The sequence below is a fragment of the Takifugu flavidus genome, chromosome 3 (genome assembly GCF_003711565.1).
Source record: "Takifugu flavidus isolate HTHZ2018 chromosome 3, ASM371156v2, whole genome shotgun sequence".
Classification (NCBI taxonomy): domain Eukaryota; kingdom Metazoa; phylum Chordata; class Actinopteri; order Tetraodontiformes; family Tetraodontidae; genus Takifugu; species Takifugu flavidus.
This window is the reverse complement of record NC_079522.1, coordinates 13,785,050-13,809,604: the sequence shown is the minus strand read 5'-3', so window position 1 is coordinate 13,809,604 and position 24,555 is coordinate 13,785,050. Positions and strand designations below refer to the sequence as shown.

General features: G+C 39.8%; 3 protein-coding genes across 3 annotated transcripts in view; 2 read left to right on the top strand and 1 right to left on the bottom strand.

Moving 5' to 3' along the window:
* Positions 1–2,551: 2,551 nt before the first annotated feature.
* Positions 2,552–8,721, top strand: LOC130522509 (gap junction alpha-3 protein-like). Its single transcript, XM_057026984.1, has 3 exons — positions 2,552–2,696; positions 2,913–3,475; positions 3,694–8,721. The coding sequence occupies exons 1-3, from the start codon at positions 2,628–2,630 to the stop codon at positions 4,505–4,507; spliced, it is 1,446 nt and encodes a 481-aa protein (XP_056882964.1). The 5' UTR covers positions 2,552–2,627; the 3' UTR covers positions 4,508–8,721.
* Positions 8,722–9,587: 866 nt separating this feature from the next.
* On the bottom strand, positions 9,588–12,560 carry LOC130522659 (claudin-10-like). Its single transcript, XM_057027241.1, has 4 exons — positions 12,341–12,560; positions 11,972–12,133; positions 11,789–11,870; positions 9,588–10,947 (listed from the first exon to the last, which is right to left on the bottom strand). Exons 1-4 carry the CDS (start codon positions 12,558–12,560, stop codon positions 10,821–10,823), a joined length of 591 nt encoding a protein of 196 aa, XP_056883221.1. The 3' UTR covers positions 9,588–10,820.
* Positions 12,561–15,056: 2,496 nt separating this feature from the next.
* The window catches only part of LOC130522166 (ATP-binding cassette sub-family C member 4-like), a 19,666-nt gene continuing 10,167 nt past the window's right edge, over positions 15,057–24,555 (top strand). Inside the window, exons 1-10 of the mRNA XM_057026216.1 lie at positions 15,057–15,255; positions 18,762–18,997; positions 19,409–19,519; positions 21,592–21,712; positions 21,986–22,210; positions 22,481–22,570; positions 23,134–23,297; positions 23,543–23,668; positions 23,899–24,148; positions 24,238–24,345. Coding sequence (XP_056882196.1) covers positions 18,924–18,997; positions 19,409–19,519; positions 21,592–21,712; positions 21,986–22,210; positions 22,481–22,570; positions 23,134–23,297; positions 23,543–23,668; positions 23,899–24,148; positions 24,238–24,345 — 1,269 coding nt within the window. The 5' untranslated portion in view covers positions 15,057–15,255; positions 18,762–18,923. The remainder of the gene's footprint in view (positions 15,256–18,761; positions 18,998–19,408; positions 19,520–21,591; positions 21,713–21,985; positions 22,211–22,480; positions 22,571–23,133; positions 23,298–23,542; positions 23,669–23,898; positions 24,149–24,237; positions 24,346–24,555) is intronic.

Below are 24,555 nucleotides of genomic sequence, written 5' to 3'. Positions count from 1 at the left end.
GCGTTGTCCTGTGACATTTTAAGGGGAACTTTACTTTAGGGTTGCCTAGGCAATATTCGTGTAAAGTTTGGGGTATTTTTGATGATGATGCTCCCTGCTTTGCTTTTTCCCACCCTTGCTCATCTAACACATGCACGCACACCACCCCCCCACCTCACACAGCCCACAGGCAGCACAGGGGCAGCAGTGTGTGACAGTGGCGGATGGCCTTGGCCACGCGGGACGCAGCGGTGTGCTTCGCCTTCGTGGGACAGGACAGCCTGTCATCTTTCTCCCCCCCCCCTCTCTCTCACTTTAATTCTGTGTATGTGCGTCTCTCTCTCTCCCTCCCCTCCTCCTCTCACCTACTAATCTCCCCTCGCTTGGTCGCCTCGAGCCCACCAGCGGGAGTAAAAGAAGCGAAGAAGAGAAGTTAGAGAAGACTGGTGCTGTTTGACAGGAGAGCGGTAAGCAGGGTGGAGGCTGCCTGGAGTAACGCTGCTGCTGAGGTGGGAGGAGGAATTAGGGAGGAGGGATTATCATCCTTCCACCTGCTGGATTATAAGCATCTCTCATGCTGCGTTCACGTCCATGGGGGAAAGACCGCGAACAGGAAATCTCAAATATCACCGAATGATTGTAATTAGTATTGTTGTAAAGTGATAATTAGTTATTTCAGTAAGTCTAGGTTGTCAAAATTGATAAATAGGTAGCTCATAAGATTGTGGTCTGTTTTGGATAAATTTGGAAGCAGTAGGATTTCTTTGGTTTTCATTTTATTGCATTTCTGTGTTTTTAAAAGTATTCTTCCCTTCAGAATCAAACTTTATACTGCATATTTATGAAAGCATAGACATTTTATTCAAATTTTTTTTGGGGTAGTTGTAGTGTATGGGTTTTAAGAAGGCTAAAGGTCTGCAGCCCTTTTCCCTTCTTTAACCCTACACATTTAGGATTTTTGTGAATTTATTATAATTCAAATCTATTGTGCATTTTACATTTTAAGGTTTTCTTGTGCATTGTATACATGCAATCTTTTAGCCATTGATTGAACTTTTGCTTTGTGCATCCCTTAAACTTTGCAGAATTGGTGCCCTTTTCTGATCTTTGATTAACAGTGTGTGTTTACATAGAAGGATAAAAACGAGTTGTTGGCCATACAGTAACTACCAAAATATGCGTTCATCCATTTCAGATATCTCTGAATTGCTGATGAGACCATCGCCACTGTCGTATCTTGAAAAGGTTTGGAGGGTACGAATGGCAGGCCAAGAGTTAACTGTTTGGGCGGTTTTAGCACAAAGACCTCTGATCCATCAAAAGCACGCGCCAGCCAGGACAATGTCCATCTGGCAGCTTCTCTATTGTCTGTCGAGACAGCTGGTATTTCATCACGTCAACACATCATGTACATTTACACATGCCACCGTCTGACTGGCACATCGACAGACAGTAAATAGTTTATTGTTTTGTCCAAGGGTCTCAGAGAAAGCACTAAATGTTAAGGAACTGCTGCAAAGGTGGATGCAAACACTCGATGTTGAAATGGAAGTGTAACTAAAAAGTACGTGTTATATTTCCATCCAGTCTTGCAGTACTTTTTCAGAAATCTGCTTTACTTCTGGCTTGTCACAAGAAATAAATCTGGACTCTATCTAATGAGATCTTATTGGTTTTACATCGGTGGCTCAGATGTACAGGAAGGACGTGTGATACGATAACCTTTAGTGTGTGTATGTGCACGCGTCTGTGTGCGTGCATGCGCATGTACGTGTGTACTCACATGCAAGTATATATCAGTCGATCCGAGGCAAACATTTGCCCTCCTCAGCATTCCTGTGATGTGATGAGTCCAGCATTCACCCAGGACAACCTGTTATCCACTCTTTCATTTCCCACAGATGGACGTCCATTGTCTACCAGCAGGCTCTGTGGCGCACACAAATACACAATTACAGTGCACATACTTAAACCATTATGGGATAATTAATCATGTTGGTGACAGTAATAGTAATAGTTCCCTTTCCATAAACAGTGTTTTTCCAATATATCCTCTTTTTGCATAATTAAGCACAGAATCATTGACTCCTTAAAGCACCTTGCAAAATGATTTTTAGGACTTTCTTGAACATTAACATTCTATAGCAATAATAATTTCATATTAACAGTATTACGAAATCGTGATAAAATGGGTGGCGGTAAGTAAAAGATGTTTGATATTTTTGTTATGTAATTCTGGTGAAAATGTCAAAAAATGTAAGGACTCAACAAAGTTGGAGCACACAGCAAATTAGAACATGATGAAACATTTGATTTGACTTTTTTGTGAGTGAAACAGCTTTTTTTTTCTAGTTCCAGGTATTGTTTTTCTTATGATCTCTGGTCGATGGATTTATCACTGACAATACAACAACATTTTAGTAAGTCTTTATTTTGTTTTGCTATATGCTCACTATCTGGAATGAATGTATGTGATGCCACAGGATATTTCCCATCTTTTGGTTTGCACACATCCAGAATCATTTGTTGTATCTTGATACGTTGCAACGGGTGGCTGAATCAGAAATAATCAGGGTTTGACTGTGGTGTAAAAATTATTAACCATGTCTCTTTTGTTCTTGTTTGAAGGTTAGAAAATTAAGTAAAGCATGGGTGACTGGAGCTTTCTAGGGCGACTGCTGGAGAATGCTCAAGAACACTCCACTGTGATTGGAAAGGTGACCAATTTGGTTTGAAGCAATAAAAATGAATAATACCCACTAAAGTTGTTGTCAATTACTAAACCAATTGGACTTCCTATGAGAACATTAAAGATTGTGGTCTTTTTGAAAGTGTTCAAGGGTTTTGTGGTTCATTTTGAATGTGACCTACGTCCAGTTGAAGAATACTCTGTAAATGATTGACATCTGCGCATTTATCAACTTTCTTTGCAGGTTTGGCTGACTGTCCTGTTTATCTTCCGCATCTTGGTGCTGGGTGCAGCAGCCGAAGAGGTTTGGGGTGATGAGCAGTCTGATTTCACCTGTAACACGCAGCAGCCTGGTTGTGAGAACGTCTGCTATGATGAAGCCTTCCCTATCTCCCACATTCGCTTCTGGGTGCTGCAGATCATTTTTGTCTCCACTCCAACGCTCATCTACCTGGGCCACGTCCTTCACATTGTCCGCATGGAGGAGAAGAGGAGAGAGAGGGAGGAGGACCTCCGAAAGGCAGGACGGCACCAGGAGGACCATGATCCTCTCTATCATAATGGAGTTAGCAATGGAGGAAGCAGAGGTGGTGGCAAAAAAGAAAAGCCACCTATTCGTGATGAACACGGGAAGATTCGCATCCGTGGGGCGTTACTGAGGACCTACATCTTTAACATCATCTTCAAGACTCTGTTTGAAGTGGGTTTCATCCTGGGGCAGTACTTCCTCTATGGCTTCCATCTGAGGCCGCTCTACAAATGTGGCCGCTGGCCCTGCCCAAACACCGTGGACTGCTTCATCTCCAGGTCAGTCGCTGCACCATTTACTTTACCCCACAGCTTAAGTACTAGTGATCTACAGTGTTCTTTAAAACATACAGAAATTAAAAAATCCTCACTCACTCACTAATTGATGGGTAAACTGCAGTGCAGAGCTTAATAGACCCGTTTAATTAAAAAAAGAAAGATAAGCTGTGTTTTAATTCAAATGATTACCAACTTAACCACCGTTTTTGCTATTGCAGGCCCACTGAAAAGACGATCTTCATCATCTTTATGCTGGTGGTCGCATGCATCTCGTTGGCCCTCAACCTGTTGGAGATCTACCACCTGGGATGGAAGAAGGTCAAGCAGGGAGTCACCAATGAGTTTGTCCCCGATGGCGAGTTGCTGCCGCAGAGTGCAGACGAGCACAGAGACATGGAGAAGATCCACGAGCAGACTTCTCCATCGGCACTTGAATGTTTGTCGACATATTCCAGCATGAATATGGCAGGACGCGTAGCTGAAGAAGGAGGAACCTACAGTCCACCCGAGGCCTCTCTAGCAGTAATGTCTTCACCTACCGGTCTCAAGATGGACGGCACAGTGTTCCACCCAGATGACTTCCTGTTGGAGGCACTGCCTCCTTCTTTTTGCAGCAGTAATGACAAAGTGAGCCATGGGCAGCTAACAGAAGTGGAGCAAAACTGGAGCAACATGGCACTGGAGCTCCGCACACTAAACGGGAAAAACTCCTCCTACCCTCCTCCTCTTCCTTCCCCTCCCAACTCCTCCTCTTCTTCTCTTCAGGAGGAGACAAACCCCCCGCTTCCCCAAGGGGAGCAACACTCCATGTTCCCCACTCTGCCTCGTCATACTCCTCTCTATGCTCTCACTCCAAAGGAGGCCCTGGATGAACCCCCTGTTCCCTCGTGTAAGGTTCCGCATGATGATGTCACCGTGGTTACCAAGGCAGAGATGCATTGGCCTCCTGCTTCTGCTACAACAGATATCCGGAAGCCAAGTCGGGCAAGCAAGTGCAGCGTCAGAGCACGTCCCGATGACCTGGCGGTGTAGCTAAAAGACACACTTAAATCGACACAACCAAACACCTGTGCCTACACAAAAACTACGTATGCAGTTTTCTCTATAAAACACACACCAGTGTGCCTTCCAGCTAAGGAGAAGCCAAGCTTGTAGTTACATACTGTACATCAATGCTTTTTAATCTCATGAAAATGCATTATGAATAGACGGAAAGAGTTTGGGCAGATTACACCAATGGCACCATGTTAACGCCCGACGAGTCAGTGCAGCAGATCTGGAGTCAATTTGGAGATCATTAAACAGGTGCATCGCATCTTGAGATAAAGCAGAACTTCATCTTAAAATTCGTTTCTATCAAAATTATCAAGTAGCTGCAGAAAGCAGTGGGCAGTATTGGAAGAACGACTTTATAGCGTCTCAGTGTGGGTCGTTTCTTTATTGACTTTGTAGTCAGATTTGTAGGACTCCAGTTAACTCCAGTTATTTTAAGACTGCAAATGGATGCTTCAACTCAAGTTAGATTCTTCTTATCTGTGATGGTTGAGGGGTGTCTGCAAAAGGTGGAAAAGACTGCATGGTCAGATCTGTTGCCTGTAGAATGACTTCTTTTTGCCTCTATATACCACACCGCTAGAAAGAATAAAAGGTGCCACTAAGTGTAGACTTACTGTTTTGGCTTCAAAGGTTTGTCATATAAAAACTGCAGGGGCTCAAAAATACTAACAACCATGATTACCTTGGATGCAAGAATGCCTTTTTTCTTTTCTAAGATAATTAATCTTTACTTTATGGTGAAGATACAACTAGATCAGGGTCTGTGCTGCAGACATCCTACTTGTTTGTGGGTGTTTCTGTCTTTGGCTTTGAGTTTAGAAGCTACTAATATGGTCTGTTAATGTTCAGATCAGGTCACTGGCTTGACTTTCCTTGCCTTTAGAGTCATTTTGTTTTGTTGGTGTTGCAGTATTTGGCTAGATGTTGAGGGCATTGATTTTAGTTCCATACTGGAGGTGAACTAAACAAAAGGACTATGCTTCCTGTAGGGTGCACACTATATTTTTGTGAACTTCCTTAAATTAAAGATTAAAAAAACTAACTCTACACTTTAGTCACATGTTGATTTTGTTGTGGTGTATAAAGGCAGAAAGGATTTTTTTAATGCATTGTCCAAAACATTTTAGATTTTTGTTGAGTTTGCTCCCGTCAGATGCCACAGGCAGACTTTTACAGTTACAGTGTGCCACATAATGATGGTCAACATAGTCAATGAAACAATCATACAGTAGCTAAAATTGATCCGGGCCGCGTTTGCAGCTTCATTTGAAAACAGCTGGACAAAAAAGTGGCAGAAATCACGTTGCATTTTAAAACCAAAATATGTTTTAAATTCACCAAAACATGACCTATTAATTGTTCATTTGGGTTTCTTGTTGATTAGGAGTAATAGTGGCTGTAGCTATTTGCATCTTTAGGATGAGGCCGTATATCACTCAGCACACAGTTTTAAATGATACTACAGCTGCACATCTCTAACGCAGCGTCCAATGCAAATGAATGCGTGGATCTAACTCTATTTTTGACACATGGAGAGAGAGAGCAGTGAAAATTTCAAAAATCAATAGCGAGATCTTAAAGATGGCTGAATACAAGGAGGAACTGAGTGGAGGAGGAGAAAGCAGAACTCCCCTAGACACAGGCCCCATCCTCCCAGTGACTTGTGCGAATCTTTAAAAAGCCTGCATGATTGTTGCTTGCTGAGGTCTGATTGTGTTGAAAAGAAAAGCACCAGGACATGGCAGCACTATTAGCTTTATTCTTGACTGACTTCATTATGTCAGCAGTGTTTACACCACTCAGTTCTGATCGGTTACACAGCTAATATGGCTACCAGTTGGTATTCTGGTCTTATTCTCAGTTTGCTTTGCTGAAGTTGACAGTGGAAAAAATATTATAGATCTGTGCCATAAGCACACCTTTACATACATATATTAACAAGCATTTATACTCTCTTGTTAATAGCAGCACAAATAAATAAGGTGATAGTGATTATGGATGATGATGATCGAACTCATGCATAACTTCAGGAACTTAAAGGCAACAATGCCTTTATTTTCTTTTTTTTTTCTTCCTGGGAGTCTTTGGAGGAGAGGTTTGCACTTTTGTTTTTTAATTTTTTTTTAATGAAGACCGAAGGTCGGTGTGTCGCGTGGAATTTGTCTATATGCATGCATGACTCTCACCCAGCCTTAGGATGATATTGATGATGAGGAGGGAAGACAGAAGCAGTCCTACCCTGAGATATACAGTCTTAAGGCTTTACAGGTGTGTGTGTGTGTGTGTGTGTGTGTGTGTGTGTGTGTGTGTGCCCGTGTGTGTGTGTGTGTGTGTGTGTGCGTGTGTGCCTGTGTGTGTGTGTGTGCCCATGTGTGTGTGTGTGGATAATAGTGTTTTAGTGTTCCATAATGACATCTCTGCAGTAACTTCAGGGTAAACTATTTAAAGCATATAAATATGTAAATAAAGAGTAAAGAAAACCATTATCCAGGAGTTGAAAAACTTAAGAAAAGAAAAGGAAAAAAGGGTTAAAATTCTCATAAAATAATACAAATAAATACAATAAAAACAGAGTTTAATTATACATAGCATTAAAATCTTTTTTCTGATGCTGGTGTTTGCAGTGTGTTACAGAAATGTTCAGCTCCTCCTGGCCAGGCCACATAGGGGGACTCTAATTTTTTTAGATTAGCTGTAGATTATTAGTAGCTTTGAGACTATTTTTGGTGTTAAAAACAAACAAACCATATATATCTATACAACTTTTGAAATTTCTGGGGTTTTTTTCATTCTTGCCAAAAAAGGACCTTTGAAAAGTTCATTTTTGGTGCTTCTTCACAACTGCTTTGATTACTCAAATCTTAATATTCGTGACTCTAACATTCAGAAATGACAAATCAACTGTAGCAATTAGGCTGCTGTGTGGTTTGGGGCAAACATTGTTTTTCGGTATTGTGCAACTGTGTTTCTCTTTGAGCAAATGTTCATGTTGGTCCTTTACATTTTATGGAGGACAGCTAACAGTCTGCAGAGTTTCCTAACAACAGCTGGATATCAAATATAACATTGTGCCATAATTGGTTCATACAGATCATCCAAAAAAAAGCTTTATCAGCAGTCCATTTAAACTAAATCTCTATTAAAATTAAAATAGTGAATCCTGCCCAGAGACCTAACTCAAAATGCTAAGAACTTCTAGATTTTATTACCCATTATCAATTATATTAATTTGTGTTCTTAATTAAACATGTCAGTGGTGGTGATTGTTGTCACTAAAACTGTAATTGGCTGTCTACCCTCATTTCACCCTTGTGTTTGACTCAATGAAAGGAAGGAAAAGTCGAAGATGCAGCCTCAAAGAAGCAGAAATGTTGGATAACACTGGGGTGTAGGGTTTAACTACAAACCAAAAATAGTTCAGGTTAAGATATGAACCCGTAATCTCTTCAAGCTTGACTCCAAACAGCCTTTTGTCCCAAAAATGACCCAACATTGAGCATTGTCTGTGAAAGTTTGTTGAAACAAGGTTTATTTGACTAATTTTCACTGCTGGCTGTTCCACAGCTTTGTGGTTTTAACTTGTTTTGAGTCCTTTTGATATGTAAATAAAGATTTGCACATTTAGATTTCGACCATTGTTATGAGGATATGGCGGTGTTGAAAATAGATGATAAAAAGGGTGTCCCGGACGAGTATTAACATATTTTTGTTTAGTCATGGAAATAACACAATCAGATTAATCTTGGAATAACTAGTTACTTCCAAGAAGATTGTTTTTTCCTCATTACAGATTGAAAGACTTTTGGCTACCAAAGTGTTTACACTACAGATGTGTACTGAAAAAATCTAATATTGGAAATGAGAGGTTGTGTGATGGGATTTTGATGGCGCCCCCTGCCTGCAGGGGTGTGCAGACTCACTCCTGTTAAAAACAGGACTCTTGTTGCAAAACGTCGTTGGAAAGAAGTGCCTTTGCGTCTCCGTTTGTTAAAGAACATGTTGATGTAAATGTTCATTTACCTCAGATGTTTACAGAACAGTTACTGAATAAACTTTTTTTGTACCATAACTGTCATGGTTAGCATTTCCTTGTGGATTATCTCGTCAATGGATCATGCTGATTTTGCAAGTTAAAGCTTTCCGAAATGACTTTAACTGTCAAACAGTCAATGTAAGATGGCACAAATGTGTTGGATACAGTTAGCATCTGTATTAATTGAAATTAAGCAGCTATTAATTGAAATTAATTACTGCATCGTTTATCTGCTTTTTTATTCATCTGATTTACCTCTAGTGTGTGTGTGTGTGTGTGTGTGTGTGTGTGTGTGTGTGTGTGTGTGTGTGTGCGCGCGTCCACATGCTGTAGACCAGGACTCTCTGCTGAGTCCAGCATTTTTCTTTATGCCTGCTGAATGTCCGAGGGATTTTAGCTGAACAAATAGTTCCCCAGGGACTGAAAGGCAGTGAACACATTGAACGACTATCGTGACCTCTGCTGCTATCAATGTGAAAATGTAACAGTAATGTATATTACGAAGATTCTACATGCCAGCATTAAGAAGTGTATCCTGATCCTCTTTTATGTTTTGCTCCCCAGTCTAAAAAGAATAGACAATATCTTCTAATCAGAATTCTTAGAAGAAAAACTAAATACTTAAAATCCACTGCCGTAGAAAGAAAATTCCCCCCTCTGATGTACGTACTTTATAAAGTTCACATTTTCCTTCAACAATGCAACAGTTGTGGGCCCAAAAGCCTCAAGCACTAAGCTGTAGTTTATGAATGATGACCTCACTCTCCTGTGGGTCTCATGGTTTCAGCATATCTTCGTACTGTTATAATTACGGGTAATTCCGAGGTAATGAGAGTTACGGGAGGCGATGAAAGAGCTCCCTTTTGTTTATGACTCCACTTAAATTATGAAAATAATATTGCTGATGAAGAAATGAGCTGAAGATACTGGACTAGGTTGTGGAAACATTCAGTCATTGCAGTAACAGATTTTTTTACCTTGTTTTTTTTTATTGAACATTTTCAAAACTATAACAATCCAACACAATGCATATGCGGGTTTTATGAAATATGTAGCATGTAGAAAATCCAAGATACATCAACAGCAATGATCTCAAATTAGGTCTAACAATTGCAGCAGTCTTACTGTGATTTCCCAGGTGCTCCAGAACTTTGCATCAAAAAGGTCCTTCGAACTGTTAATACCAAGGCTTCGTCTTTCCATAGACATATAGTCTGATATCGAAGACTAACATAAGCAGATGGATGCTTCCCAATAGTCAAAAGAGTGGGTTAGTCTGTAGTTGCTGCTTGATTTCCACACTAACTTCAGCACATACACATACAATACATAACACTAAGCAACCATGCACTCATCTATCTCGCAATAAGAGCCTTTGATAACAAACTTGATAAGAAACATTACAACCATCATCAGACCACCAAATAAGTATATGTGGAAAATCTCATTAGACAGCGTTAAAGCTACTGTTTAAAGGAACTGTTTTATTATTGTATATTTACATTGCTTTAAGTAACAGACGCCAGTCTGTATGAGCTGACACTTTAAAAAGGGGGCATTAAGCAGAAGGTCAGGGACATGTGACACTTGTTTATGGGAGACAGACGATGGCAAGGACATGGTAAATGCTTTGTGCCAGCTGGTTCAAGTATCGGGCCTCTGGGCCTATTGATAATAATTCCAAGGTGGAGATGGATGGCTAATAGGAGGGAAAACCTCCTTCTCATGGAGCACAGCGAAGTGAAGAGTGACCTCGTGGCCCTTAGAGGTTATATCATTTCAGGGCAAGAAACAAAGACCTTCAGATGATCCATTGGTCTGCTTTAGAGAAAATATACCTGATGCATCGGGAAAATGATGTCATCTGTCCTTCCCAACAACAAATCTGTTTTAACAAACAAATATAATTACTGATGATGTTTGATCACGGCTGCAGACCCTGGTTGCCTTCATGATTGGCAAATAGAAACAAAACTGCTTAAAGGAAGAATTCAAACACGTTTATAGGACTCTATATTCTATTCAAAAACAAAACAAATCAACAAAACCAGTAACAGCTTCCTTTTAAATAGATGTTTACATGCTGATTGTTGTAAAAGAGGCAAAAAACAGGCCGACTTGCTGAGAGTGACCAGAGAGTTTCAACAGTATTTTGTGCCAAGTCAAATTCCCTGCTTATCTGTTTCTATCTTCAAAGCCACTGAGCTTTAAGCTCTTATAAAAATTATACAATTGTCAAATAAAATATAAAAAAAATCAAACATAGGCATTCCTTCCAAACTGTCTGGACGACTTTCGTTCTTCCTTTTGAGGGCTGTTGAACATCTTGTTCTGCTTGTGTGCTGATGAAAATGATACGGCTCCACTGTATGCGTATTCCTCCCTGCAAGAACATGGTAGCAATAAATCAAAACAAAAACTATGGCAGCAAAAGCAACACAAATGCATTACAACAGCTATTATCAACCAGCTAATACGGCCACAAATTGCTGATTGACATGTTGTACTTACTATTGCTATTAAGTTGGAATAATTTTGTTTTCAGACATCCCATTTTGTTATTTCACACCATTATTCGTCTTCAAGCAGATTGATCAATAACGTTTTGAGAAGATTTACACTTTATCAAAAAAAGTGTGAGTACTGATCACAGATCATGTGAGCAGCAAAAAAAAGCTTGTAACAAATTAAAGCTGTGCAGAATGTCTGGGATTTGGCGCCGTCTAGTGGCAACTAAATAGTACACACATAATCTACTCCCTTTTCAGCAATAAAATGGATATTTTGTATGTACATCCACACATATTTACAGTCTAGAGGTTCCTTGTTGTAGGTATGTTTAGAAATCTGCATGTCTGCATTTTTCCCCCCAGTACTGCAAAAGCAACAGATCTTATTCATGTTCTATATTAATGAATACCAAATTTCTGTATTCAAGTCAGTAACACTCTAGCACCTAAGAAGAGGAGTCACATATTTTAGCTTTATATTTGTTCTTGTCTCAAGTAAACATTTAAGCAACTTCCCTCATCTCGAATCCTCCAGACAAGGAGAAGCAGAAGATAAATCCTCCAAGAATACATAGCACCGATCCAGCCCATCCGATGAACAGAGCTGCCCCAAGTTCAAACCTGTGGAGGGATTTTAATATGTAACAGGAATTTAGGATTTTGATTTCACTTTATATCTTCCATTAAACAAAACTTTGCTTCATTAACGCTTACTTCTGGGCTACAAAGAGGGGGTCAAAAAAATCAGTTGTGATTCTTTGAGCGTATATGGAGCATGCAGTCATGGAGCAGAGGCCTGCGGAAAGAAACAACTTCAACTATTAAAGAAAATGTCAACATTTTAAGGATCATTCAACCAGTTTCATACACAGATATTTATAGCATCCCTTGGATTACCAGACAAAATGAAATGGAGGCCTGAGAGGACAGTCAGACGAGCCTTGGTGGCATCTGAACCACCGAGTTTTGTGCACTTCATTCCTATCAAAGCAAGGATGGCGCCAAAAAACCCCAGGCAGACGGAAGAGATCATGAGGCCACGGCACACCTGAATATAAGCTACGCAACAGAGAATGAGAAGAGTAATTCAGGTCTTCGTAAAAAGGAAGGTTTGTCGGCGGAATTTCATATCTAAATAAGCTTAAAGAAGTAAAAGCAATCAAAAAATATTTGTCTACCTGAGTTTTGTCAGGTGTCAGTCTACATGTCACATCTATTGTGCAGTTATCAAATTTTCCAGAGGCTTAAAGAGATGAAGAAACTCACCATCCAAAGCCAGCATTGAAGGAAAGTCCTTGCAATTCGACACACCAGTGGAATCAGTCACACATGTTTTCCACAAGTTGGACCAAAAGGTTGCTGTGGTGATGACTGTCCCGTCCACAGAGGACACCTTCCAGTAGTCTGTAGGCAGAGTTGAGGAAACAAGGATCCAACCTGAGATCGTCAGGAGAAATGCAATAATCTCGGTTGCCATTTTGCTCATGTTCTATGAGTCTCGATGGGTCCAGAATTTGAATCAGTGTGTAGATTTTTCTCAAAAGATGTGGGATGGTCAGTCTCCACCTGTCCAGAAAAGCATCTGTGCCTGAGAGCCACTACTTTCAAGTGCATATCATTCAGGGACACACGGTCATTTGTTGTGAGTTGTGTCAGTGAGCTCGGGGTGCACATTAATCATCACTCCACACTGTGAGCAAGGGGATCTGCAGGGGAAGGAAGTCTCTTAATTGGAAGTCTTTGACAGAGAAGGAAGTCAAGATGAGAAACACAGATATGAAAGATTTGTAAGATGGTCTGACTGAAAAGCAGTTCAGACCTTTTATTATTACTTTTTAACTTTATCATTCTTTTTCTTTGCCAGAGCGCAAATTTTTGACTTGACTTTTTGTCCTGTTGTGTGCTTTGCTGCATTTGCCTAATATAGTTTCCAACTGCCACTGTTACTTGTCTGGGGTCAGGCCCTGGGATTCTGTAAAGCGCCTAGAAACAATTTTTATTGCAAAAGACGCTATATAAATAAAAAATGATTGATTGATTGATTGATTGATTGATTGATTGATTGATTGATTGATTAATTGATTGAACACAGTGACATTATTCAATGCACTGTTAACCACAAACCTCAACCATTGCTTAGCTCTAAGCACTATAAGCAGACAGTTTATTACATTTATGGTCAAGGAGTGAATTTCTTGTTGTAGTGAGAGGATTCTTGATTAAACAGTATGTGTTTTAGCTGCTCCCACTAACCCTTTCGAACGTTGTCCGTTCAAGGGATAGATGTTTGATTTTCTCATTTATTTTATGAGACAATATTGGTGCTAAAGTAATCTTCCCCAGTAGAGGGCGCCATAGGCCTTACAGCGAACTGGACGCTCACCTGAATTGAATTCGTTGGTATGGGACAAGAAGGAGTTCCCCTACGTTTCTGGTTTATCACAGGTAAAGATGAATAAATTAAACTTTTAAACATCATTAATTAGCGTTAACAGAGCCTATATTTTTTAACTGCCATGCTGATGTGATTCATTTTATGGTCATTATCAGGTTTTATATTACCTGAGTAAATCCAAAATGGCGCCACCAGTTGAGCCAATACATTTCTGTGTAGCTAAAAGTAATGGTGATATATACCTGTGGTCGCTGTAAGGGTGTTAGAAGGAATTAAATGAGTTATTTTGGGCAAAAAATGCACAATTCAGTATGTCTGTGTTAATACAGAGCCATTTATCAGCATCCCCTATTTAAATCAAGGGTTTCAGGTGTCAAAAACTAGTCAGATTTCTGTGATATGACCTTAGAAAAGGATTCAGGAAAATATTAACTGTTTTTTAGAGTTTTCTTTCCATGACAGTCAAATGATTCACCATTAGGGAATCCGAAGGCCTCCTCCACTGAATTGGACTAACAAAGGCTTCGCCCTGATCAGCTCCTGCTACATTGGCCTCTGGTGCTGCACAACCTGCAAACCATGTTCCTTCACCAAGAAAAGGTTTGGCTATTTCCCCTCTCTTATGTTTCGACAGTGTTAGTTCAGCTGAAAACCACCTCTTCCTCCAGTTGAAACTGGTTTGGATGGTGCCGGGAAGAGTTCTCTGGTCCTTCCTGCTTCCGTTGGCACAGCTTCTGGGGATGATCTGCTTTGATGGCCTGGCTTCAGCTATTTTTGATTTGTGTCTAACAAATGCATCTTTGTTTTGTTCAATATCACTCTCATGGAATCAGTAAACACTAGATGAGTTGTTAGAAACATCCATTGTGCCAGTAGATGGTGCGCGCTCACATGAGGTGTATCTTGTTGTGGAAGGGGAAATACGTATGACCTTGGAAAGATTTAACTTTCTGGACACATCATCAGCAGTATGCACTTTGACTCATCAGGTGTTTTGGCCTTTTAAATACTGGACATCCTCCTCAAAGGTGGCCAGCTACAGGCTGAAAAAGCCTGACACTTATGTCCCTTGCCCAGTCATACGTCAACCTGGTCACACAGTAGCCAGGAGCAAAACGGAGTGAAACCAGTTTCAGCCATTTGCCAATGATTGGCATGGGATAGCCCATGGGGCGCTGCATGACTGGAACAAATCATGTGAATTTAAACTCAATAATGTAGCTGCTGTGAATATTTTTACCCAGTGAACTCAAGGTTTGTAGGTTTAAGGCATGGCATTATCAATATTACACTAACATTTGAGATGAAACATGTAACTTATAGACGTTCTGCAAATATAAATATACAAATCTGGATCTTAGTTTTAAATTATATCATTAAAATGTTATATTGTCAAGTGTGTGGATACAGTAAATTGGCATAAGAAATTATTTTACACTAATTTTTACATCGTTGAATTGAGTTGGAATAATAACAGCCCTGTGGAATGTCAACTACAGCTGAATTCCATCGGGGATTTTCTTCAACTTCATTCTTACAGTATTTGGTTTCACCAGGTCTTTGTTACTCGTCCTGAAGTGGCAGCCATTTGCGTATCCAAAACTTCATCAAGGAGCATGTCCACATTTCCTGCATGTCAAGGCAGAGGTGGGGGAACTGAAGTCTGGCTTTAACTTTAGCGTTGGACAGGGACAGTTGGTGCATCTGGACAGAGCTATCCTGAGGAAGAACCGCATCATCGTCAAAGACAAGGCCAGTGCTGATCCCAGATGAGAGTCCTTCTCAGGTCAGTGCACCAGTAGTTTGACTAAATAAGACATTGCAATTCAGTGGTTGTCTTCTATTACTGCCGCCATGGAAGTCATGTGATGGTTGGCGTTTATCTGGTGTTTAGAAAAATAACCCAAAGTTATGAAAGGATTGTAGTTAAATTCTCATAAAAGGTTGAGACATGAAAGAAATTATTAAATTTAGCCAATGTTCTGGATTGTGGAGGGACTTTGACCCTTGGTCTTTGCAGGATTAAGTCCAAGGGGCTTTGAACGCACCATGTTACGTAACCTTTTAACACTATTGCCTATATTTACTTTGTATATTGTCTAGATCAAGGAAGTTTTCGAATGGTTCTATATCATTGCTTGGTGGAGGTCTGTGGTTTCAGAGTGCTTTTCTCTGTCTAGTTAGTCGTGTTTCAACAGGACCGATGAACCGATTCAGAAAAATATGTGAAAATCGTGCCCGTTGCTGACCATTGCTTAACGATCGACAGTGGCACAATACCGGTAAGCTGTAGGAGGCAAATAATGATAGTTTGTTAGGCTTGCTTTGGTCTTAATTAATAAAGAGGGAAAATATATATTAAAAAAATAAGTTTTTAGAATGTATATTCACAGTTTTATCTAAACGATTAGAACTTTTGTTTAATCTACATTGTACCACAGAATTATGAGGGGCATTTTTTATATGACTGGCTGAAACCACCACTGCTGAACAAATGGGTTTACAACTTAATCGCCTTATCATGTTTCTGTTATAAGACACTGCTATAGTTTCTAAGCACTTCCTGCATCTTTTACTTAAGGTTGTGATCTTAAGCCTGAGAATTTATTTGTTTTACTTCAGCTACTATCTGCATTTATTAAAATGATGTTCTGTTCTGCTTCAGGATCACTGTTAAGCAGAATTGCTGCAGCGAGGAATTTTGCATGCCAAATTAGACATGTATTTGTATCCATTTCACACATTTTCTGCTTTTTAAGTATCCAGTGGTTAACAGATGACAGTGATTACAGTCAGCAGAGGTTTTTCTTACATATGAAGCCTTTACTCTTATAGTTTGACTTATAAAGTAAAAGTGGAATTTCTCTGTCAAGAAAAAATGCATAGATCTAGAACATCATGTAATATGGGGTAACTTGTTACAAGTTACAAAATATTGGAATAAACTATGTGTTAAAAGTGACATGGCTTTGGGTTTACAGGTCAGGAGTTAACTGACACACTCGCCATTGTGGTTATTGAACTACTACATGTTCACATGTGGTCCTCACTGCCACCATCAATTTCCATGTGCTGTGTTCCAGTTCGCTACCTGTGTTACTCAAACCACAATCTGCAGCTTAAGGTGCAGAGAAATTTACTTAAAATAAATGCTGGGAACTATTTAGTATATTCTAAAAGTGGCTATAAATAGATGTATAGTCACTGTCTGGAGTAAATCTAATCCAGTATGAGAGAAAAAAGGGCTCTTCGAGTTCTTAACCTAGTGACCTTTTGGTTTATTTACTGATTTTATGATGGAAAATCTCTGGCACAGTGATCAGTTGTTTTTTTAATTATCTATGTCCTATTTGAGCTCTCAAAGATCAAAGTCAACGTGCATTGCTCATAACAAGGCTGGGAAATGGAATAGGAAATGAACTGCTGTCCTTAAATTCAACCATCAGCAACTCAGATGTCTCAGACTACCTTGATTGTTTAATTGGAATCAAAGTCTATAATCTGCCACCTCAATCAGCAATCCTTTCACCGAAGCTAACCCTCAAAGTCAAGATGAGCCACATACATAGGCAGGTATTCTAATCAATGGGAGTATCAGTTTTGGATGTAACCCAGAATCGTAACTCGGAATCTGAACTGACCTACTTGGCAGAGGTCTGCACTCTTCCGGCGGTTCTAGTTAAATTTATAATGGCAAGATGACTGCAAACATCAATAAACACAATTACTACAATTATTTCATTAAATTGAAACCACAAAAGTCTTGAGGTGAATTAGAGGTGTTTGCAAGGATTAGAGCTAATTTTTTCATAATGAAAATATTTTGGATTAAGGGTTTCTCAAAGCGCACAGTACTGCACTGTAGCTGCTCCCACTAAGTTTTATTAACAGTCGTCCCCCACGAATGTGTTCTTTTCCCTCAGGTAGCCTGCTGTGCTACTGTCAGTAAACAAAGGTGTGATCCACAAAGAGCTTCTGTACCTAGAACTCAAGATACTTGTGTTGGCCTGTCTCCCAGGTTTCTGTTGCTGAGCAATCTCAGAAAAGGTTTTAATTCTGTAAACCTATGGGGGAGCTGAAGCAGACTATCGGTCAAACCTGCTGATGGCAGAGATGGTGCAGACCGGTGATTTAAACTGACATATTCACCTTAAAGAGGGTTTTTTTCATACTAATACATGATGATTTTCCCCGATTAATAAAATACACTCACCTTTTCACATGACATTATCTCCAGTTAAAGAAGCCTTAATTTGTCTGTGATCTATAGTACTGTGTATCTTTTTATTATTTTCTCAGCAAAAAGGTCAGTGCACAGTGCAGAAATATGTTTGTTCCTTATAATGTAGTGACTCAGCGCTTTTAGTTCACGTGCAGCATGTGTCAAAGCCCTATAGATCTCTTGATCACTCCTGTTATCTGATTTACCTCTAGTGTGTGTGTGTGTGTGTGTGTGTGTGTGTGTGTGTGTGTGTGAGAGAGAGAGAGAGAGAGAGAGAGAGAGAGAGCACATAAAAAAGCTGTTTATCATTTTCAGCAAAGACACAGAGAATGTGGAAATAGGGATGGTCACATGCTGAAAGCCGCATGGGAAAGGAGCGTTGATCCTCTGCTGATAAATGATGTTGGACTGAACTCAGCTGCCTGTAATAATCTCCTGCTGGCTTTTTCTTCTCAGCCTTTACCCCAGTAGGTGCTAGCAAAACATTGACAGCAGCATAACAAGCTAGTTGTGAGGTCTCATTGGATTAGATCGCAGTGGTAATATGATTGCTCATCTTGTTTACACATGACTGGATTTTATAGCGTTCAATTTTTCTTGGCACTGCTCTTTGAAACCTGATCCAGCAGTTGTCAACAGGTCTTCAACTTCTCCTGGGTTCCTCGTGAGAAAACCCTGTAGTCTGACTGAGTTTAAATTGTAATCTTTATTGATATAAGAGTTTGGGTCTGTGCCTGCAGGGATATCACTGTGCCTCCTGTTTCCCAGCAAACTGCCATGCTTATGTAGGATATTAAAAATTATTCTGATGGAAAAAAAATAGAAGCCTAATAACTCATACTGTTTTTAAAACAATTGTCTTGACAATGCATTTTATTCTAAACTGTGACACTAGGTGTGTCATTTTGAGAGTACATTCTACTTTTATTTCCGTGACTGTATCGATTCACGTTGAACTCCGCTCAACCAATGACCTTCCACCAGCCTTCCTGTCAGCCAATCCGGACACTCCGGGGAGGGACCACGAGTCTGATTCTTTTTCTTTTTTTTTTTCTTGTGTTCATATGTAGTGTGTAGGTCCGTCTCGTGCGAAAGTGGGCTCGCGTAACAGCGACGGTCTTCCGGAAGTGCTGGTCTCGCGTCATGTGCGTTCACCGGAGCCACCGTCCTTAGAACAGCGCAAGGAGTTGAAATTAAGTGTAATTTAAACTACCGTGAAGAGCGGAACAGCCATGGAAGGAGTCGGGCAATCTGTCAAAAGAAACCCGGTGGCGACTGCGGGCCTTGTGTCAAAAGTGTTTTTCTGGTAAGTCGACAAAAACGCAGAATCATCGCCAGAAAGGCGACTTTTACGTCCCCGTAGGGCAGAGAAAAACACACATGTAAAAGTAATTTTTGTTCCAAAATGTATGTGTGTGGGGGGTGGGGGGGAATAATTTTCCATGATGTTATACACGCGGTTGAGAAATGTAAAATTACCTGCGTCCCTTCAAATATGTATGGAGTGATGGTTCACTTGGGTCAGTTACTCAAGTGTATGAAAGTTCAGCAGCATCTGGCAGATGGCTTTCAAAAGCAGAATATACACAGAATTGCGTGACTTCCCATATTTAATGATCACGCCAAGATTCTAGGATTGCAAAATAAACCCGTGGTGAAAAAGCATGACTTGTATATTTACCTTTGGTTTGGTGAATGTCCATTTCTGTCATTTCAGGTGGCTGAATCCTTTGTTTCGCATTGGTTACAAGCGCAGGTTGGAGGAAGATGACATGTACCCAGTGCTCCCAGAGGATGGGTCTGAGACACTGGGCCTGGAGCTCAGCAGGTATAGAGATGTCTCGCTTTGTTAATGCACATGGCAGTTATAGAGCAAGTTATGTAAATCTATCAAAAAGTATTATAAGCCTCAATATTGAAAACTATATAACTTGAGCGAGGGCATTAATGGCATATCTTTTAAAATAACCATTTCACCTGTGTTGCCAGAAAACTAGTATATAAAATGTCTAGCCAGACATGGTGAAGGCCATGTCCATGATTATTATTACATTCTCAGGGTTCCAAATTCCATCACCTTTCAAAGAGTTTCACAGAATCTTGTCCTTGAGAAGCTTTGGAGACTCGTTTTCCAAAGCCAAAGGACTGCACAATATCCCGTCAAGGCTTTTAAGAGATGCAACTGAGTGCAAAACATCATGCATCACTCCTGTATTGTAAATAGAGCAAGGGAAAATTCGTAGGAATGCTGGAAACCTCCCACTATATACAATATAAAAGGAAGTAAACTAGACCATAAAAATTAGTGACCTGTCGCTATTTTGAGTACCGTAATTGTAATTGAAAAGATCATCTGTGAACAGATGACAAGTATCTAGTTTTAAATAATTTACCTTTAGAGTTTCGGCCCTACTACATGTTCACATGTGGTCCTCACTGCCACCATCAATTTCCATGTGCTGTGTTCCAGTTCGCTACCTGTGTTACTCAAACCACAATCTGCAGCTTATGGTGCAGAGAAATTTACTTAAAATAAATGCTGGGAACTATTTAGTATATTCTAAAAATGGCTATAAATAGATGTATAGTCACTGTCTGGAGTAAATCTAATCCAGTATGAGAGAAAAAAGGGCTCTTCGAGTTCTTAACCTAGTGACCTTTTGGTTTATTTACTGATTTTATGATGGAAAATCTCTGGCACAGTGATCAGTTGTTTTTTTAATTATCTATGTCCTATTTGAGCTCTGACCATAGATCTTCCAAAGATCAAAGTCAACGTGCATTGCTCATAACAAGGCTGGGAAATGGAATAGGAAATGAACTGCTGTCCTTAAATTCAACCATCAGCAACTCAGATGTCTCAGACTACCTTGATTGTTTAATTGGAATCATAGTCTATAATCTGCCACCTCAATCAGCAATCCTTTCACCGACGCTAACCCTCAAAGTCAAGATGAGCCACATACATAGGCAGGTATTCTAATCAATGGGAGTATCAGTTTTGGATGTAACCCAGAATCGTAACTCGGAATCTGAACTGACCTACTTGGCAGAGGTCTGCACTCTTCTGGCACTTATAGTTAAATTTATAATGGCAAGATGACAGGAACGTGAACTTCAGACTACAAAGAATAGGGCAATAAGGAAAAAAACTTTTGACTGTATGGTGACTTGACTTTATTACTGGATGGTGAAAAGTACTTTGTCATGAGCAGATAAGTTTTACATCAGGGCAGCCACCACATATTGCCTTAATCAGCCAAAGGTAGTGACGTTCAGGTTGAGACTTGCCTTTGACTAAAACTCTACCAGTGTGTTTAACATTAAGCAAAAGGAATGTCTCTCTTCTCTTCTAATGCCCAGTATTTGGCTGCCTGTCAGTGGGCCCATTTACATGGCCACATAAATCTGGCAGTTATCTGATAAACCATATCATGAAGTAAAATGAGGGACAGCGGCACAGCTTGGCCTGTTCTAAGACTGTGCAACACACTGTTCAGCAAGACTAGACTGAATGGTTTTGAAAATAATATAAATTTTGAGACCTCATTATGTACGTACATACTCTGAAAGTAATCAGAGAAATGGACTGAAACATGTAAACCAATCTTTTTTGATGAAGATTGGATTTTTTTCATTGCTTCATTACAACCATTCATTTCTTCATGGTCATGTAAATTACTACTTCAGCTACAACTGGTTAGGATAATGTAGTCTTAGCATCAGGATTTAGACCTTTTCTGAACGGCAGGTGCAACATTCCTTGCCATTGAACAAACGTGCTGTAAAAATAATTGCAAATGCACCAATCACCACTTTCTTATGGAAAAACTTGTACTACAAGTAGAAAGTGTCACAGTTTAGAGTTGCAGAGATGAAAGGAAATGATTTTTGTTGCAGACACTGGGAACTGGAAATTCAGAAGGCTACAAAAGATCTGCGAAAACCCAGCCTCTCTAAAGCAATCATCAATTGCTACTGGAAGTCTTATTCTGTTCTAGGAGTCTTCACACTCGTTGAAGTAAGTGTGTAAAATTTGGAAAAGACTGGCATGTATGAAAGACCACCTATGTTCAATATTCAGATTCAGATTTTCTTGATTTGTCCCACACGGGGAAATTTACAGCGCAACAGCAAAAGAAAAAGTAAATTAAAATAATACAATAAAATTGTTGTTCCTCTGAGGATAGCTGATACCCCAAAAATGACATTGCATGCTCTGAATAATTTTTTTTGTTTATCGGTCAGCATTTGACGATCCTCAACATTGATTTCTATCATCCTTGTCAACCAGGAATCTATTAAAGTGGTCCAGCCCATTTTCTTGGGGATGGTGATCAGATACTTTGAAAGTTACAATCCACTGGACTTGAATGCTCTGTACGAAAGTCTGGGCTATGCAGCGGGCCTGTCTTTATGCACCCTGGGTCTAGTGGTGCTCCATCACCTCTACTTCTACTATGTCCAAAGGTCAGGCATGAAGATCAGGGTGGCCATGTGTCATATGATCTATAAGAAGGTGAGTAGGAAGACAGGGAAACCTGACGGCTGGTAATAAATAATCAGGAAAGAACAACTATGTGTGGCCACCAAAGACAAAACAATTACCCTCACAGAGGCACCCCCCCCCACCAACTGTTAATTTTCCCCTAAATAATTTGAAACAATTCAGTTTTGCTGTTTGTGGGACAATTGAAGTGTTCCACATACTTGTACACCATCTAAATGACCTACCTTTTACATAGGTGTGTTTGTACTGTCTTACTGAAAATACTTTGTTTCCTTCAAGGCTCTTTCTCTCAGCAGTTCAGCTATGGGAAAGACCACGACAGGCCAGATTGTCAATCTCCTATCAAATGATGTCAACAGGTTTGATGAGGTCAGTGAATTGTAAGGTTTTGAAAACACAACATGGTAATAACCAAGGAGCCCCTGTGGTTTATAGTGTTTTAGTAAATGTCACATTTAAATAGCTCGCAGCCTTAAAATGTCACGCTTCAATCAAGCGCATCATCATTGCTATCCCTAAAAGCCACACATTTTTCCTATATCCTTTGAGGAATTTTAGGTAGATAAATAGTGGTTTTATTTTGAGCATGCAAAGAGAGCAAATGATACACAAGCAACATCAGTTATGATAAAATGAGTAATTGCATTCATCATGGGATTGGGTACAAGAAATGATAATGTCTCAGTGCATCTCTTTATTCTGTCCTGTTCTTGGGTGATAAGATAAAAATGAGCTGACTGGTGATGGACAAAGTCATTGGTGATTTGTAATGTAGATTTTATTTTCCTACATAATTTGTACAGGACTGAAAATTCAGAGATAAACACACAGTTCTTTGAATTTAACTGATAATATTACAGGTGTGTCTAGTTTGTGCATCTTATCTTGGACAGGTTTTAAATTGTGCCTGTTTGTGTTTCATTCTCTTCAAGGTTACTATCTTCCTGCACTTTCTATGGGTTGGACCACTTCAGGCAGCAATAGTGGTGGCCTTGTTGTGGGCAGAGATTGGCCCATCGTGCTTGGCAGGAATGGGGGTTCTCATGTTCCTTATGCCCATGCAAACCATGTTTGGAAGGCTGTTTTCTAAGTTCAGGTAGGTCCTGTAAATGATCACGGTGAATCTGGCATAGTCTGTCATCATTTTTGAAATGTTGACATGTTCTAAAAACATAACCAAATGTGCTGAACACGTTCTTAATTATTTTAAGTACTTTGTTCATGGAAATTCATTGTAGCACACATTCCTGTTTTATTTTGGCTTTAATTTACTTTGAATAATGTATCTGTAGATTTTATTACCAGCAATAGCTTTGTCTTATAATATATTTTTGTCTTTAGGAGCAAAACAGCTACTCTAACTGACAGTAGGATTCGCACCATGAACGAGGTGGTGTCTGGAATTAGGATCATAAAGATGTATGCCTGGGAAAAACCATTCGCCGCTCTAGTCTCTAACATCAGGAGGTATGTTTAACCTCTTGTCACATTCTGACATGCACAAAATCACCTCCCTCATTTAAACTGAGTATTTTCTACAGCTGAAGGGAAACATTGTTGGAAAAATATGGCAGTCCTTGACAAAAATGATCAACTGTATTTTAAAATAAATTGTGATTAAATTATAAATGTTGCTGATGTGTTGAGAGGGCTAATGACTTTTGAAACCCCTCTCTCTCCCCTTCCTATTATTTTAGCAAGGAGATCTCCAAAGTCATGAAAAGCTCCTACCTGCGAGGCCTCAACATGGCCTCCTTCTTTTGTGCCAGCAAGATAATTGTCTTTGTCACCTTTACCCTCTATGTACTTCTGGGCAACACCATCTCAGCCAGCCGTGTGTTTGTGACTGTGTCACTGTACAGTGCTGTGCGGCTCACCGTCACGTTGTTTTTCCCAAATGCCATAGAGACACTGTATGAGAGCCGTGTCAGCATACAAAGGATTCAGGTATTTGTGTTCATAGATGAGAAGAAATTGCTGATGGCAACAATTGTTTTGATATTTCTTGAAACAATGGCTTTATTGTTATGGTCTAGGAATTTTTGATGCTGGAGGAGATCATAAAAAACAACCCCTCATTACCACAGGAAAAGGAGAAGAATGCCTCGGTCGAGATCCAGAATCTGACGTGCTACTGGGACAAGGTTAAAGACAACTTGCTCTCACTACCAGGAAAAGCCTTGTGTTTCACTTTCAGTTTTTATGGGTTTTTTTAAACTAACACAAAAGTATAATGAACTAACACTGCTAACAAAAATTCACACTTTAATAAGACGAAGAGCCAAATACTTGCAGACAACTTTAGGCTGGGCAAATCTATCCCTTCTAGACATTAGAATAATGACTTTTGTCCC

Bases quoted from the DNA above. Each gene is read 5' to 3' on its own strand.
- LOC130522509 (XM_057026984.1), top strand. From the start codon at position 2,628: ATGGGTGACTGGAGCTTTCTAGGGCGACTGCTGGAGAATGCTCAAGAA. The intron at 2,697-2,912 runs GTGACCAATTTG...CTTTCTTTGCAG, and splicing joins ACTCCACTGTGATTGGAAAG to GTTTGGCTGACTGTCCTGTT. The intron at 3,476-3,693 runs GTCAGTCGCTGC...TTGCTATTGCAG, and splicing joins GTGGACTGCTTCATCTCCAG to GCCCACTGAAAAGACGATCT.
- LOC130522659 (XM_057027241.1), bottom strand. From the start codon at position 12,560: ATGAGCAAAATGGCAACCGAGATTATTGCATTTCTCCTGACGATCTCA. The intron at 11,871-11,971 runs GTAATCCAAGGG...TTCTTTCCGCAG, and splicing joins CCTCCATTTCATTTTGTCTG to GCCTCTGCTCCATGACTGCA. The intron at 10,948-11,788 runs GTAAGCGTTAAT...ATGTTCTTGCAG, and splicing joins CCCCTCTTTGTAGCCCAGAA to GGAGGAATACGCATACAGTG.